Below are 13,529 nucleotides of genomic sequence, written 5' to 3'. Positions count from 1 at the left end.
TTAGGATTCTTCATAAATATTCATGATTCATTTGTTTGTCTGTGAAGAAGAATAAGAGCTGTGCTATGAACATGAGATTCAAGTGTTTAGAGACGCACACAGCATAACATTCACTGCATCAGTCTGCGCTGCAAGGCAAAGTGTGTGTGCATCTCTGTGGCATTTAACATTTTAAACAAAGGAGGACCAACAAGATCTTACAAAACTTCACAACTTGACCCGGAGGCCAAAATAAGACTTTGATAGTTGGGATAAAAGTGTTTTCAAAAGGAGCACCACACACACGGGTTCCACGCGTTAGTCACGTCTGAACTCTTTTCATTACTGCTGAAGTGAGGGGGATGTATCTGCAAAACGTGACAAACTGATCAAGTTATGCAGTGATTGACTGGCCAGGTATCATGAGGGGTCAGCTTGAGCCTAAGGTCACACCAGAGGGGCCAAAAGAGGACAGGACCCAGGACAACGGGTGAAACAAAGCCATGTCCTGATCACACCTCACTGGATTCACATTCACAAGAACTATTCACAGCCTACATTCATTCAACTACTTGATGTAGAAAAGCAGCAAAAGGCACTGGAGTGAAAAAGAGGAAATTAGATGATCTGTCAAACGTTAGCACATTTCCCTTTAGGAACACAATGTTGACCAGATTAAAGACAATTATGCTTAATATCTAAAACATTGGGGTAAAAAGGAAGTTCATGATGGCAATGTTTCCTTAAAAGGATTTCTTATTTTTGAACTGTGTCAATATGGAAAGAAGCTGTTAGACATCCAGGACTGGACCATTGATTAAGAAGATGGGATTTAAATAAAAAAATACTGAAGGATATAGTTTGAAATTGACACAGACTATTAAAGAGGATCAGAAATCAAATCCATTGGGGATTTCAGATCAAATAAATCAGGAGCGATTTCACAAAGCACAAAGATCAGAAGTTAATATTTGATTGTCAGCGGAGTGGCCCGGTGTTCTGAAGGCACATTAGAGAAGAAAACGTCAATCTGGGTGAATGCAAACCAATGATTGAGGGATTGGAGAACATTACAATTTCAACAGTAGTGCAAGGAGCAACATAGAAGTGGAACTATCCCGTTAACATCCATAGATATTATTGCTTCCTGACAATCTTCACATTCATCACACAGACGGCAGAGAGTGGCACCATGAAGACGGTCAGTCATACAGTAAAGGATATGATCATGTACGTATGTAGTGTTTGTGTCGGTAAACCTTTACATTCCCGCTTTTGGGCTTTCTAGGAAATGTTCCCAGCGCTTGCAAAGAGTTTTTTGTGGAGGAAAGCCTCGACGTGAGGCCAGATCTTATTGGTTTCAGTCCCGGTGAAGGTCGCCAGCACCCCTTTACACCTGTAACAGGAAGGAAGTAAAGCAGAGATTAGTTTTGTTCCTATATATCTGTACATTGTGCAACATTCAGAACGGAAGAGCAGTGCTTTGCTTCCAAGTTTGCCCAGAAATAGAAAGCTGACGCATCATTCAATCTGCGTGCACAGTCGTGTCCCAGCTGTAGGGTTGTGTGCGTTATGTAGGTGACTCATTGTTCAGTTGTGTATTTTCTTGTCTGCACATTCATGCATTTCCTTTAACAAAGAGGAAACAGCTGAGTTGTGCAGGGAGAAGTCTTTCCTAAGCCACTTCTTGATCTTGTAAGGTTGAGGAATGTTAATGAAGGACAGAGGTCAAGGTTCAAGAAGATTTAAGGGACTTTGAGGTGAACAAAGGAAGAAGGAGAAGAGTAAAAGGGGCCGATTTGAAACATTAAGGGGCCGTTAAGGACATTTTAAAGGGCCGGCATCCATTCTTAACTCTGACATTGATGAGTTAGTTGGTGGAGTTGGAGGTTAACTTTTTTACCTGAAATACTCTAAAACTGGCTCCGTCTGGTTCTCGTAAGCCTTCAGTCTTCGCATTACTGTCACAGGAGTGTCGTCGTCCCGTTGGACCAGAGCCTCGCCCGTCACGTCATCTGTACCCTGGAGACGCCATGACAACACACACGGTCACCACAAAATAAGAGATTACAAACATATATACATCATAGAAGGAGTAACAATGCAGTAAAGTAAGCGTGGCAAGTACGCATGTGTGAAGGCATGTGTGTGTACGTGCGCGGGGGCAGGCAGAGACGCGGCACTGAGACTGGAATGTAAACAATGGAGAAACACAAAAGTGCTGCATTTGCTTTCATTGCGGCCGATCAGAGGCAGAGACAAAGATGAGCCTGTGTGAATCTGCATGGTTACAGATTCACCTCATCATGCAGTGTGGAGGACTGAGGCATTCTATTTCAACATGCAAGATCTTGATTCAATCAGATTTACAAACACAGACAGCTGGGATCCTGATAAGGCTTCTATCCATCCGCTCTCCTTGCTGACTTCATCCTGTGGGCTGGAGCCGATCCCGGTAAAGATTACCAGCACTCAACACTATCTGACATGTTTGACAGAGTTGACGAAGGGCTGATAAATATATCAGTCATCCCTCCCGACCCCTCTATGTGAGGCAGGAAGACGAGCCGATCTAGATTTGCAGTTTGTGCATTGAGCACAGAGAACAAATGTGTTCCTTGGTTTTCCTCTTCAACTGGACTCCTCCCCGTGCTTCTGTTCCCTCCAACTGCCTTTCTGAAGCAGCACTGAGACCGGCAACCTCCAGCCGATTAACCCTGAATCTGTAACTTCTGCAAATGGCAGGAAATCAAGCCATCGATCACTGCAACTGTGTGACCAACTTTGGCTTTGATTCCATCAGAAACGGGCTTTTTTCTTACACCGCTCTTATCTTATCTTGGATGACTCAGTGTTATGTGGAGGACGCCTACAGGCCTATGCTCTCTCTCTCTCTCTCTCTCTCTCTCTCTCTCTCTCTCTCTCTCTCTCTCTCTCTTCTCTCTCTCTCTCTCTCTCTCTCTCTCTCTCTCTCTCTCTCTCTCTCTCTCTCTCTCTCTCTCTCTCTCTCTCTCTCTCTCTCTCCTCATGAATACAAATGCTCTTCAAGCATGCTGCAAGTAGCTTTGTTTACTGTCACATAATTGAACTGAATGAGAGCAAAGGTCCCCACTCGTATTTGGACAGTAAACAAAAGGCCCGTTGTCTTATCCCCTGTTGTCCTTGTTGCCACCTCACACTTTTCCTCTGTTTATTCTGCAGGCTGCTGTCTTATTTACCTCAACTGGTTTTTCAACCTGGCTTTCCTAAATTGTTGCAACTTGTTCTGTTCAGCTCAACCCACCACAAAGTATGCAGCCTAGTGAAAGCTCAAGCTCATTCACAGTGAAGGCATTTGTGAATGGACGCAGCCCTGCCAAACACATGAAGGAGAGAGTTGTGTCTTTTGCATTTGTAATTGTAGTCTTTAAATGTATTTACCACGACTTTAGGGGGGTTGAAGTCTGTGTTGTAGACTCTGCCGCTGGGAAGGTGAGTCCAGCGAGAGGTCAGCCTCTGCTTGATGGTCTGGAAGGGGACGTTCAGGTTGATGACCGTGTCCACGCTGTACACGTCCTCCAGAGCCTCTGCCTGGGCCACTGTGCGAGGGAATCCTGGTGGAGAGGCAAAGGAACATGGAAACAAGGTGGGTGGGTGCGGTGACGTGTTTTTATTATACAAGGATTTGGATCAAGAGGGGATAAAGGGGACACATAAATCCACAACCTTCTCATGAAAGACAGACATTAAACACTAATATATGTGATTCCATGATTGATTGACATTATATGATTGACTGTGATCATGGGATTTACTTAAAGGTTAAAGATTAGATGAAGGAAGCACTGTGAGAAATTTGATGTGATTGGTTATGGTCAACTGGAGCTGTGCGTGTGCGTGTGCGTGTGCGTGTGCGTGTGTGTGTCGTTACCATCAAGCAGCCAGCTGGTGTTGCCCAGTGCTCTCAGGTCACCCAGGATGAGACGAGACATGACGCCATCAGGGACCAGCTGACCCTGATCAATACAGGACTTCATCAGCAGGCCGAGCTCTGACACACACACACACACACACACACCGAGTATACACACACACCATAACATATCAAACGGCATTAACGTTCCAAAGAAATCTTCATCTTGTGCTAAGAGGCCATAGAGCTACTTTACTACTTTAGAGATACTTTTATTGGTCGGCATCCAGCTGAGGGGAGGAATGTCCTGACGAGCTCCGCAGAAATGAAACGTCTGCACTTGAGCTTCACTTTGTCTCTATGGAACAGAGCCAAGGGTCAAACTGACTCTACTTTAACTGATAGTTGGCAAATAACGAGCTAAATATGGAAGAGATCCCAGAAATGAAGCGTCAGGCTCTGTTGCTGTTGCACACTCAGGTGTTTGAGTTAAATTTATCATTCTTTGTTTATTCCTTCTTGAATTCAGCGTTGGGTTCACTGCTTTGGTCCTCTCGCATACCCGGTTATCATGGCAACCACTTGTTAAGAGACGGGCTTGGGTTATTACCGTGCATTTCAAGCATTGTGACTTACAACAATCTCTACGCAATGCCAACAATTTCTATTTTAACCTTCTGTTTACTCTTGCAAAGCCACTTGCGATCGTCTTGATGACCCGTGAGAGCCTCGAGCAGCAGGCCGGACACTGAGGAGTCACTGGGTTACATCCAAGGACATCTGGGGAAAGTCTGAGCAGGGAAAGTCAATCCGTAGTGATGTGACTACCAGCTGCTTCACCGGAGCTGCTCAGGGTCTAACAATAGCTGAATTCGGTTAAAACTGTAGAACATGAAAGCCACTCAGCGTCTTATGGATCTGATACAGAGGGGAATGTTCACTATGCAACGCTTAATACTGCAAAACATCCTACATCTGCTTTGCGCTAGCTCTCCCCAGCTCAGCCCGAGCTTTAATTGCTCTGGAGTGCTGGCGGAAAAACAAACATCTCCATCTTGAAGTCGCTCCTGCAGGAGAGCACAAACGTTTTGTCTGGGTTTATCTTCACAATTTCCTTGATCTGTTCCTTCCAAGGTGATTTTGCGGATTATAGCGGGCCTCGTTCCAACCTGCAGGTGATGCAGGGTCAGGTGTGTGCACTATAAACACACACGCACAACTGTGGCCCTGTTAATCATTGTGACATTGGCCAGAGGCTGCAAGATAAGGAATGAAACTGTAAAAGGGAGTGTTTGAGTGTTTCCCTTATCACGTTTCAACAGAAATTAAACCTTAGTGTGGCTCTCTCTTAACTTAAACAGTGTGAGTGAGTGTGTGTGGCTTCTTGTACTCTATCTGTCCTTTCACGTGCAAAAAAAGTCTGCTTAAATGTTGCACAGCTGCAGGTTATTACAATCATTTGTGATTAGGAAGGTTCCTTGTGAGAACACGTGAGCTTCACGTGTCTTCTTGTTCACCTGGGCGGTGGTTAGAGGTGGAACACTCATAACTACGCTCACTTACCGGTTTTGGCGTTGACGTTAGCTCTCAAAATGTCCCCACTGGAAACGTGTTTCAGCTGGAAAGTTTTGGTGATGCGACCGGACACCGTCCCTTTCCCCGATCCTGGGGGTCCCATGATGACGGCACGAAAAATCCTTTGCAGAACCATTTTTTCCAGGCGAGTGTTGGTTCTTCCTCCGGACGGGATGGTGGTATCCTCCCCGCGAAACGCCCCTGTGGATACTCCGCCAAAAGTCTCATGCGTAACCGGAGAGGGTTTACTTTCTATTCCAAGAAGTGCGCAGCGGCCAAGAGTGGGCGCGTCTTCCCTCGAGCAGCCTGGACGCCCACTGGACCTTGACTGTTTGTGTTTGCTTTCTCAGCCCTGCAGGAGGAGGAGGAGGAGGAGGAGGATCTGCGTAGTGAGGAGGAGCTGTGACGAGAAGAAACACATAGAGCGACACACGGGGGCACATGAGGACCCAGCATGACGCACACTTGGCTGTGAAACACTTTCTCCGCCCTTCTTTGGCGAAACTTCACCGCTCTGTGTGATTTTGAATGGTTTGACGGTTTGAATGGAGATGATAATGGTTACGTCACCGACCGAGGCTGCAGCCGGGCAGCTTGGAGGCGAGGTTGCTGGTATTAATCCTTCCCGAGCCGAGAGTGTGTGAGGTTTCATCTGCTCATTCACACAAACGCCCCCTTTAGCAGCATTCCAGAACTAGTCTATTATCTATGTCTATTCTGAGTCGTTTTTAGTGCATTTCCTTTATAAATTCATGTAAATCTAATAAGTGAGTTGTTCCACTACAATTCTTCATAACCGCGACTCTCCCCCTTCTTATTTAAGGCATTCTCCAAATTATACCATGCAAAGTGCAAGAGTTATGAAAGACCACATTAAATTAACTCCCTATGTCCGCAGTTGTAATGTTAAATGTTACACTGGCTGTATTCCTTTATGTTGTGGGTCTGTAAAGCCCTTTGAGACATTGTATGGGATATTGGGCTATACAAGTAAAATCGACTTGACTCGACTTGACTTAACTATTGATACTGTTGTGTGTTTCTGTCCTTTCTAATTTGTCCTTTTTTCTCATTCATCATAGAACCTAACTTATTGCACTTCTACTCTAGCTCTAGTTATGTTCTTAGCTGTTGGTTTTGGGAGGAAATGCGCTTACGATTTCTTGTGACCTGAAGTTATTTTATCTACCTTTGTTGAACGCACTTATTGGAAGTCGCTTTGGATAAAAGCGTCTGCTAAATGACCGTAATGTAATGGTAAACTACAGTTCAGATCAAGCGTTCTTAAAGTCTCAAGGTAGTGGTACGTTACTACATGTGATTGCGACATCTACTGGTGGGATGTAGCAACTACACTCAGGCCCAGTATAGTGGAAAAATAGCCATTTGCCATTCTGCAGTAGAAATGCAGCTAGATGGCCAAAAAAAGATGAAAGTTAGCTAGTAGACGAACTGAAGGATGTGCAGACACAGCTATATATAATAATAATATAAGATTATAATAGATCATGGGTGTATGTGTAGTTTATAATTCACAGGTAGTGGAGTTTGTTTGTACTTTACTGTACAATTATTACATTTTTTTAAGGACATGTTTCCCTAAAAAAGCTAATGGGTTGTATTTGTAAGTGTATTTCTGGTTAAAATTTAATGATTTCTCCTCACTTTTGGTGTTCTTCAAGTCCAATTATACAGCAAAAAATAAGTTGATTTTCACAAACTGCCGTAAGACTACCAAAGAAAAAGGAAAGCCAGACTTCACTTTCATTTAATTTATTCATTCAATTCATTGAAATTTTTATCATATTTCTTATTTGCATTTCAAAATTAGTAGTGGTTGAATGGAAACCACCCCAGCGTGTCACAGTTGTGAACAACATCATGAATGTAACCATCCCAGCACCCCAATAATGACCTCATAAATGATGTCATAGTTGGCAGTGACATCATGATTGAGTCCCTCAACTGCCTCCGAATTCAGGCTCCATCACTCGGTACACAGTTACAGTGGGACACAGGTAGGAAACTTTATCTTATAGAATAGTATAGAATAGCTTTTATTGTCATTGTATATGATGGTACAACGAAATGCATTGTTATGCGTCAGATACGTTAAAACACAACGAAATATACAAGCCATTGTTGGTTAATGGGCGGAATGTGTTTATAGTCTGATTTCAGGTTAATCGGGGGACTAAAGGGGAAATAATGCCACCGGAGGTGGTGCAACAGCTGGCAATGCTGCGGCAAGGGCTGCCAATGCTATCACCACTGCCACGAACGCTGCCGACTGTGCTGACGTCACCGGCGCCACTGCCACCATTGCCGTCTACACCGATGCCGTCAACACCGATGCCGTCAACACCGATGCCACCAACACTGCTGCCACCAACACTGCTGCCACCATCGCCGCATGTGCCGTTAGCTTTCGCTATACTGCCGCCACTGGCTCCACTTGCGCCACAGCCACTTCTGCCGCCACTACTGCCATTACTGCCACTGGGCACTTACCCATTGCTGGAGGGGGATTTTTATTGAGAAAATTGCAACTGTTGTTTCCCTTTAATTCAATAAAGTGTTGTACATTTCTGTCCGTTTTTGTGCAAATTTTTAGCTTTTTCTAGTAGCCTGGCCAAGAACAGCAGGTCCCCAGCTCTGTGTATGGGTCTGCTGCTCTGTTCATGAGGGCTTTCAAGGGCTATTTTTCGGGTGAAGACCACTTAATACTCTGCTAAAGGCTTGCAGAGGTACAGCCAGCGGTGTAAGTATCCGTACACATAGAAACTGGTTCAAGATGAACGCCCAGTAGCGGAGCTCTAGCGACTTCTCTTAGGTGTTTGTGCAATTCTATACAAACTTTAACCAGGAAAGGCCTACCTCGTCTTTATTCTCCAGTGAAAGTATATTTTGTGTCCGTCCCGCGAACGAGAAGAAACTTTGTTAATGCAGACCGGCAAGCTGAGGATGTTTTTATGAATGCCTTGTTATTGTGTTTAGTTTACCGTGAAAGTGATTTAGGTGCGTTTGTCCCCGCTAAAGGACAAATAACTTTGTCAATGCGGGTTAGCCAAGGAACGGAGACATTACTTGGTCAATGCTGGACCTTTGCTGGAGGTGTCTTTATTATCCCGTGGATTTTGGTGTGTGTCTACGTACCTGCAAAAGTTGTATTAACTGTGTTTGACCATGGACTACGGCCAGGTACGGACACACACACACCGCAAAAGGTTAGATACGCCTGACACGCTTGATAAATGTGAATTGGACGTTACATTGAAGCAGGTAACTTGACAGTGATGATATATTTTTTTATTATTTATTAACAGTGGTTGTTTTCGCTTTTGTAGGAGATATGGATCACAGCCGCGAGTTTGTGGTGCAAGCAGGCTCTGCTGACCTGAGGCTCCAAACCACGCCGGACCAGAAGAGGACAGGGACCAGAGTAGGGCGACTGCAAGGTGGGGTTTGGCCTGCATGCTGAGCTCACCTACGGTGAATGAGGGGAAGATCAGAGCTCTCACATCGCCAGATCTTAAGTCAGCGTGTTTTGATAAATCCCGTGCATATGTCTTCCTGTGCCATTTCAGATTGCGGATTTGTCCATCAACCTGGATGACGCAGAATTTTGGGCCCCCTCCCAGCCACTCATCGCTGCGAGCCCTGTTGGTGCCCAGGAGGAGAACTCGCATGAGGTTGGACATTTCCCAGGGCATTTCCTTTGCTTCTTTGGTCTGATTTGGCTAGTTGTTTTCATTGCTATTAGAAGTGAGCTCTTTTTCACTGACGTGACTGATCTTACACAGGACAGCCTGGGTCCAGGTGGGGCTCCTGGGTACCAACACGTTGTCTGGCTCGCCGGCAGTCTGGTGAAGCTGCAGCATCAGGGCTACATCACCCAGGGTCAGGTGAAGCTGTGTGTCATCCATCCAGCCCACTGGAAAATTTAAGGGGTGTTGATAACCCGGCGGATCCCTATCCTAAGGGATTATAACACCATCAGGGACGCGGTTATGAGTCACCCAACACTACGATCCCAGGCAAACATTCACCTGTTCTCCATCAACCAGGAGACGCTGCAACAGTGGTAAGAATAATGTGTGTGTGTGTGTGTGTGTGTGTGTGTGTGTGTGTGTGTGTGTGTGTGTGTGTGTGTGTGTGTGTGTGTGTGTCTTGATTTAAAAAAAAAACATTTTATCTTATTTTCCTTGCTGGATGTGTCTTTGTTTATCTACATTTTTTAACCTGTAAAAGTAATTGCGTCGTGTGTGTATGTCCCTTAAGTACTTTAACTGCGTGTTTCACTGTGGGTGACAACGGTCATGTGCGGCCACACCTGTGTCTGAAAAGAAGTAGTTTTTTTTCTCTTTTTTGTCCACATAATTGACATTACCTTGCTTGTGTCCTGACAGTGTGTGTAAGACTCTACAGCAGTATTGGTTGGGGGGGTAAAACTTCTGAGTGAGCTGGACCTTTTTGCCACTGAAATCACAGCACCTCTTCATCCTTCCTGTGTCATGAGAGTGTTATAATGTTCTGTTATTGTGATTTGTCAATGAAGGGGTTTGTTTTTCCTTTCCTGTCCTTCCTTTCTAGCAGTATTGACCTTAGGCCAAAGTTTGTGTTGAAGGCCGGCTCTGCCAACATCAGGCTCCAGGCCACGCCAGAGGCCCTGGCTGTAGTGTGGAGCGCGCAGGCCAGAGGCAGCAGGTGCACGTGCAAGGCCCCGGCCGCGGTCCTGAGCGTGGCGCTGGCGGCCGTCCGAGCAGCGGGCAGCGACTCGGCCCGCAGAGGCCAGGTACTGAGCCAGATGAAGGTTCAATTTGGCCAGTACAACGGCAAAAATTTCCAGTGGCTGCTGACCAATGACGTGGGTTACGCTGCCAGTCTGCTGGCGGGCCACCTGAAGGAGCGTGAGGGGGGGGATGTCAGCTGGGCTTCGGTCCACATGCACAGCTCACATACAGTCAGCTGTATGAAGGGCAAAGCACGGGACTCACCAGGTAAGACAGCGTGTGAAGCGCACAATGAACAATGTTGGCATAATTAAATGCTTCTCCCACATTTCATTTTATCATAGTGTGATGTCATCAGAGGCTGGGTCATAGATGGAAGATACATCCCCTCCCGGTGGCTGCAGCAAGAACTACAAAACCCATAGGCAGCCGGTGAGTAGGAACAAAGGTCGCTGCCCAGCTGAACATGGTTGAGCTGATTGTCCCAGGGAGGGACAATCAGCAAGGGGTGAACACAGTATAAAGAGTGGAGAAAGCTGAGAGGCAGGGAGAGAGAAGGAGCTTATTTGTTAGGTTGTCAAGAAGATAGAGGCTGAGAGTTTTGGTTCAATTACATGTTTGTTTTGTTTGCCTTTGAACTGCCATTTGTTAAGTTTACCTGTTAGATAAGAATTAATACAAAAGAATTTAAGTTGAGAAGCAAGCCTGTCTGTCTTCCTTTCCTACACCCACACCTCGGAATCTACAAGAGGAAAGCTCCCAACCTCTCAGGACATCACAATAGTTACAGGGCACGGTTGGTGACAATGACCCCTCTGGGTGTGGGCACCTGGTTGGCCCTGCTGCAGCGCTACATGAAGCATAAGGACATATGAGTTTCTCTTCAGGACACGCTCCTCAGACTCCTCACGCTCAGGCTGCTCTCCTCCCCCGCCCCGCTCCCTCGCCTGAGGTTTGTATTTTTGCTGGGTGGGAATGACAGCCAGCTGTTAAGCGGTGCGTTTCAATCAATCCCGTGTGCATGCCCTCTCGTGCCATTTCAGGTTGCCTTGCCAGAGCCCTGGAATTGATCTCTGCCACGAGAGCAGCAGGTGTGGCTTAGCAAGGCCCTGTTCACCCGTGACAGGACGGGGAGGGTGGTTTTGAGGCAGGATCCGAGGATGATGTACTACCGCCAGGGCTTTGTGTAGAGAGTACAGCCAGCCGCCGTCCAGCCCTGACGTGTTTTTCCAGCGGCCTTCCTCTGGGCCCCGTTCCGTTTCTGGCACGTCAACCTAAAGTGCCCCGTGTGCCAGCACAAACTCACCAGCTGTGGGTTTTACAAGACGGTGCGCAAAGTTCTTGACAGAGACGGCTGGTACTACATGGGTACAGAGTACCTGGAGTGCCAGTACTGCAGGAAAAAGGTGGCCGCCTGGGCAGACTGCGTCATGTCCCAGCTGCGCCCTGGCCAGAGGCGACAGTTCCCGGCTGTGCTAACATACAGGTAGAAAGAATCTTGCGTTCCTTTGAGCAGGGAATGTGATGCTATATGGGTTTAACTGGGAACCACAGAAAAACGCCAATCAAAAGGCATCATTGCACGTTTGAAAAGTAACCGCCTGTCCTGTTTGTGCCGCAGGCTGGCGTGTGACAAGAAGGTGATCGAACCGATGAAAAGGAGGACACTTGGCAACAGCGCCACCAGCCTGCTGTCCACACTGGAGGATCAGCACCAGAATGACTGGAATAATAGAGCCAACCTCTACCTTGAAATCATTCAGGACTTTGGCGTTCCTGTGCCACAGGGAGCTCCTCTTCCGCCCTTGCCCAGCTACCACTGGATAGGACACGTTCAGCAGGATAGACGAGCTAAGTCTTCTCACCTTGTTAGTCTGATGCAGTACAACGTGGCCTTCTAGTATCTAGAAATGATGAAATAAGATGTAGTCCATCAATCTTTATGATCTTGTTTATGAGTTTGCTTCAGGACTTTTTTAGATTCCAGTGTGACTGCAGTCGAGTGCTTTATTCTGTTTCCTGAATCATTTACAGGGAGTTCTCTAACTGGTTGATTTGATTTATAGGACTCAGTTACAAATAAATAAATCTTATTTTGTGGGTTTTTTGCTTCGTATCATCCTGTCTATGTTGAGATCGTTTTACACTTGTGACGCCTACCTGCGCCCCTTCAGGCTCGGCCCTGCCAGTGCATGGGTAGAGGCTGAACCTGAGCCTGAGTGCCTAATCGTCTGCACCTGTGTTAGGGTGGGCCTACATAAAGGGTGCTGTCTCTCATCTGTCGCTCTTCTTTACCTACTGACGCATTCATGCACGCACCCCCACGCAACATCTAAGATTACCTTGTTTATTCACACACTCATGCACGACCTAACATTACTTTTGTCATACTCCTATTTTTGATTGATTGATTGCTACAAAGAGTAATAAATTCTTATTATTTGAACTGTCTTGTGTCTTGTCCCTCATTATGTGACGGTAAATGAGTCTGCCGTTACACACTTTTCTAATCATTATCACCGACGATCATTATCTGGCCTTTCTGGTGGAGCCAATCTTGAGGATGGATGTGATGGAGGCTTTGGTCTGGTCTACTCTGCTGTAAACATTTTAGGTAGATTGAGGCGAGCCAGGACAAACTGGGTATAGGCCGCATGACCAGTAGAGACGCTGGTTGCAAGATGACATCCTTCAAGAAGAGGGAAGAGCGACACAAAGCTGCAAATGTCTCACAGCACAACTCGAGACAGAATATGGAGAAGCAGAAAAGAGAAAAGCACTATATGAAGACGTGTGCTATCCACATGAAGTTTATGATGCTGAAAGTAAATACGAATTGCCAAAGTAACTCGTAAATGCAGGTAAAAAAAAGAATGAAAAAAGTCACAAGCCACCATAATAGACATCGTCATTTGAAGAAAGAATCAGAAAACTGCAGTCAGACACTGTTTTCAGTGTTTTCTCCATGATCAACGGCAAACACGCATAAACCACCAAATTCTTTATCGTTATTGAAACCATTGGGGTTAGATTTAATCCGTCGGACAGTAAATGCTTTAACATATTTCTTTCAACCTCAGCACATCTTCTGCAACCTCCGCTGGAACAGACCACAAAAGCAGTGCCAACAGGATGACAAATACTGAATCTACGCCCCAATCTACTCTGCAGAGGATTTGATTGATGATTGATTTTGGAACATTCTTTTTTACACAAGTGATGTTTTCTACAGCTAAATCCTTTTAAGCAATCATTTCTGGATACACGTTCTAAAACTTGGTTATGGTTTATTCGATTCAAAATTCCACTTTATTTATACAGCACCATTCGCAACAAACTATGACTTTATT

At 45.8% G+C, this 13,529-nt stretch overlaps 1 protein-coding gene and 1 long non-coding RNA gene across 2 annotated transcripts; one reads left to right on the top strand and one right to left on the bottom strand.

Annotated features, from left to right (window-relative positions):
- The first annotated feature begins 229 nt into the window (after nt 1-229).
- LOC143015204 (uncharacterized) lies at nt 230-575 on the top strand. Its single transcript, XR_012965374.1, has 2 exons — nt 230-372; nt 420-575. It is a non-coding gene; the product is annotated as an uncharacterized LOC143015204 (long non-coding RNA).
- ak3 (adenylate kinase 3) lies at nt 369-5,811 on the bottom strand. The gene is made up of 5 exons (XM_076169164.1): nt 5,435-5,811; nt 3,890-4,009; nt 3,400-3,572; nt 1,883-2,001; nt 369-1,375 (listed from the first exon to the last, which is right to left on the bottom strand). The coding sequence occupies exons 1-5, from the start codon at nt 5,580-5,582 to the stop codon at nt 1,264-1,266; spliced, it is 672 nt and encodes a 223-aa protein (XP_076025279.1). The 5' UTR covers nt 5,583-5,811; the 3' UTR covers nt 369-1,263.
- Between the last annotated feature and the right edge of the window lie 7,718 nt (nt 5,812-13,529).

The sequence above is a fragment of the Genypterus blacodes genome, unplaced genomic scaffold (assembly GCF_046128005.1).
Source record: "Genypterus blacodes isolate CSIRO-AG114 ecotype Tasmania unplaced genomic scaffold, CSIRO-AGI_Gbla_v1 ptg000192l_1, whole genome shotgun sequence".
In the NCBI taxonomy this organism is placed as follows: domain Eukaryota; kingdom Metazoa; phylum Chordata; class Actinopteri; order Ophidiiformes; family Ophidiidae; genus Genypterus; species Genypterus blacodes.
Note: the sequence above shows the minus strand (reverse complement) of the source record. Positions and strands in the feature narration are given on the sequence as shown.

What these genes read in the sequence shown, in the direction of transcription:
- ak3 (XM_076169164.1), bottom strand. Translation starts at nt 5,582, where the DNA reads ATGGTTCTGCAAAGGATTTTTCGTGCCGTCATCATGGGACCCCCAGGA. An exon ending in TAACGTCAACGCCAAAACCG is followed by an intron (nt 4,010 to 5,434) that starts GTAAGTGAGCGT and finishes TGTGTGTGTCAG; the next exon opens with AGCTCGGCCTGCTGATGAAG. An exon ending in TCAACCCCCCTAAAGTCGTG is followed by an intron (nt 2,002 to 3,399) that starts GTAAATACATTT and finishes TGGCGTCTCCAG; the next exon opens with GGTACAGATGACGTGACGGG.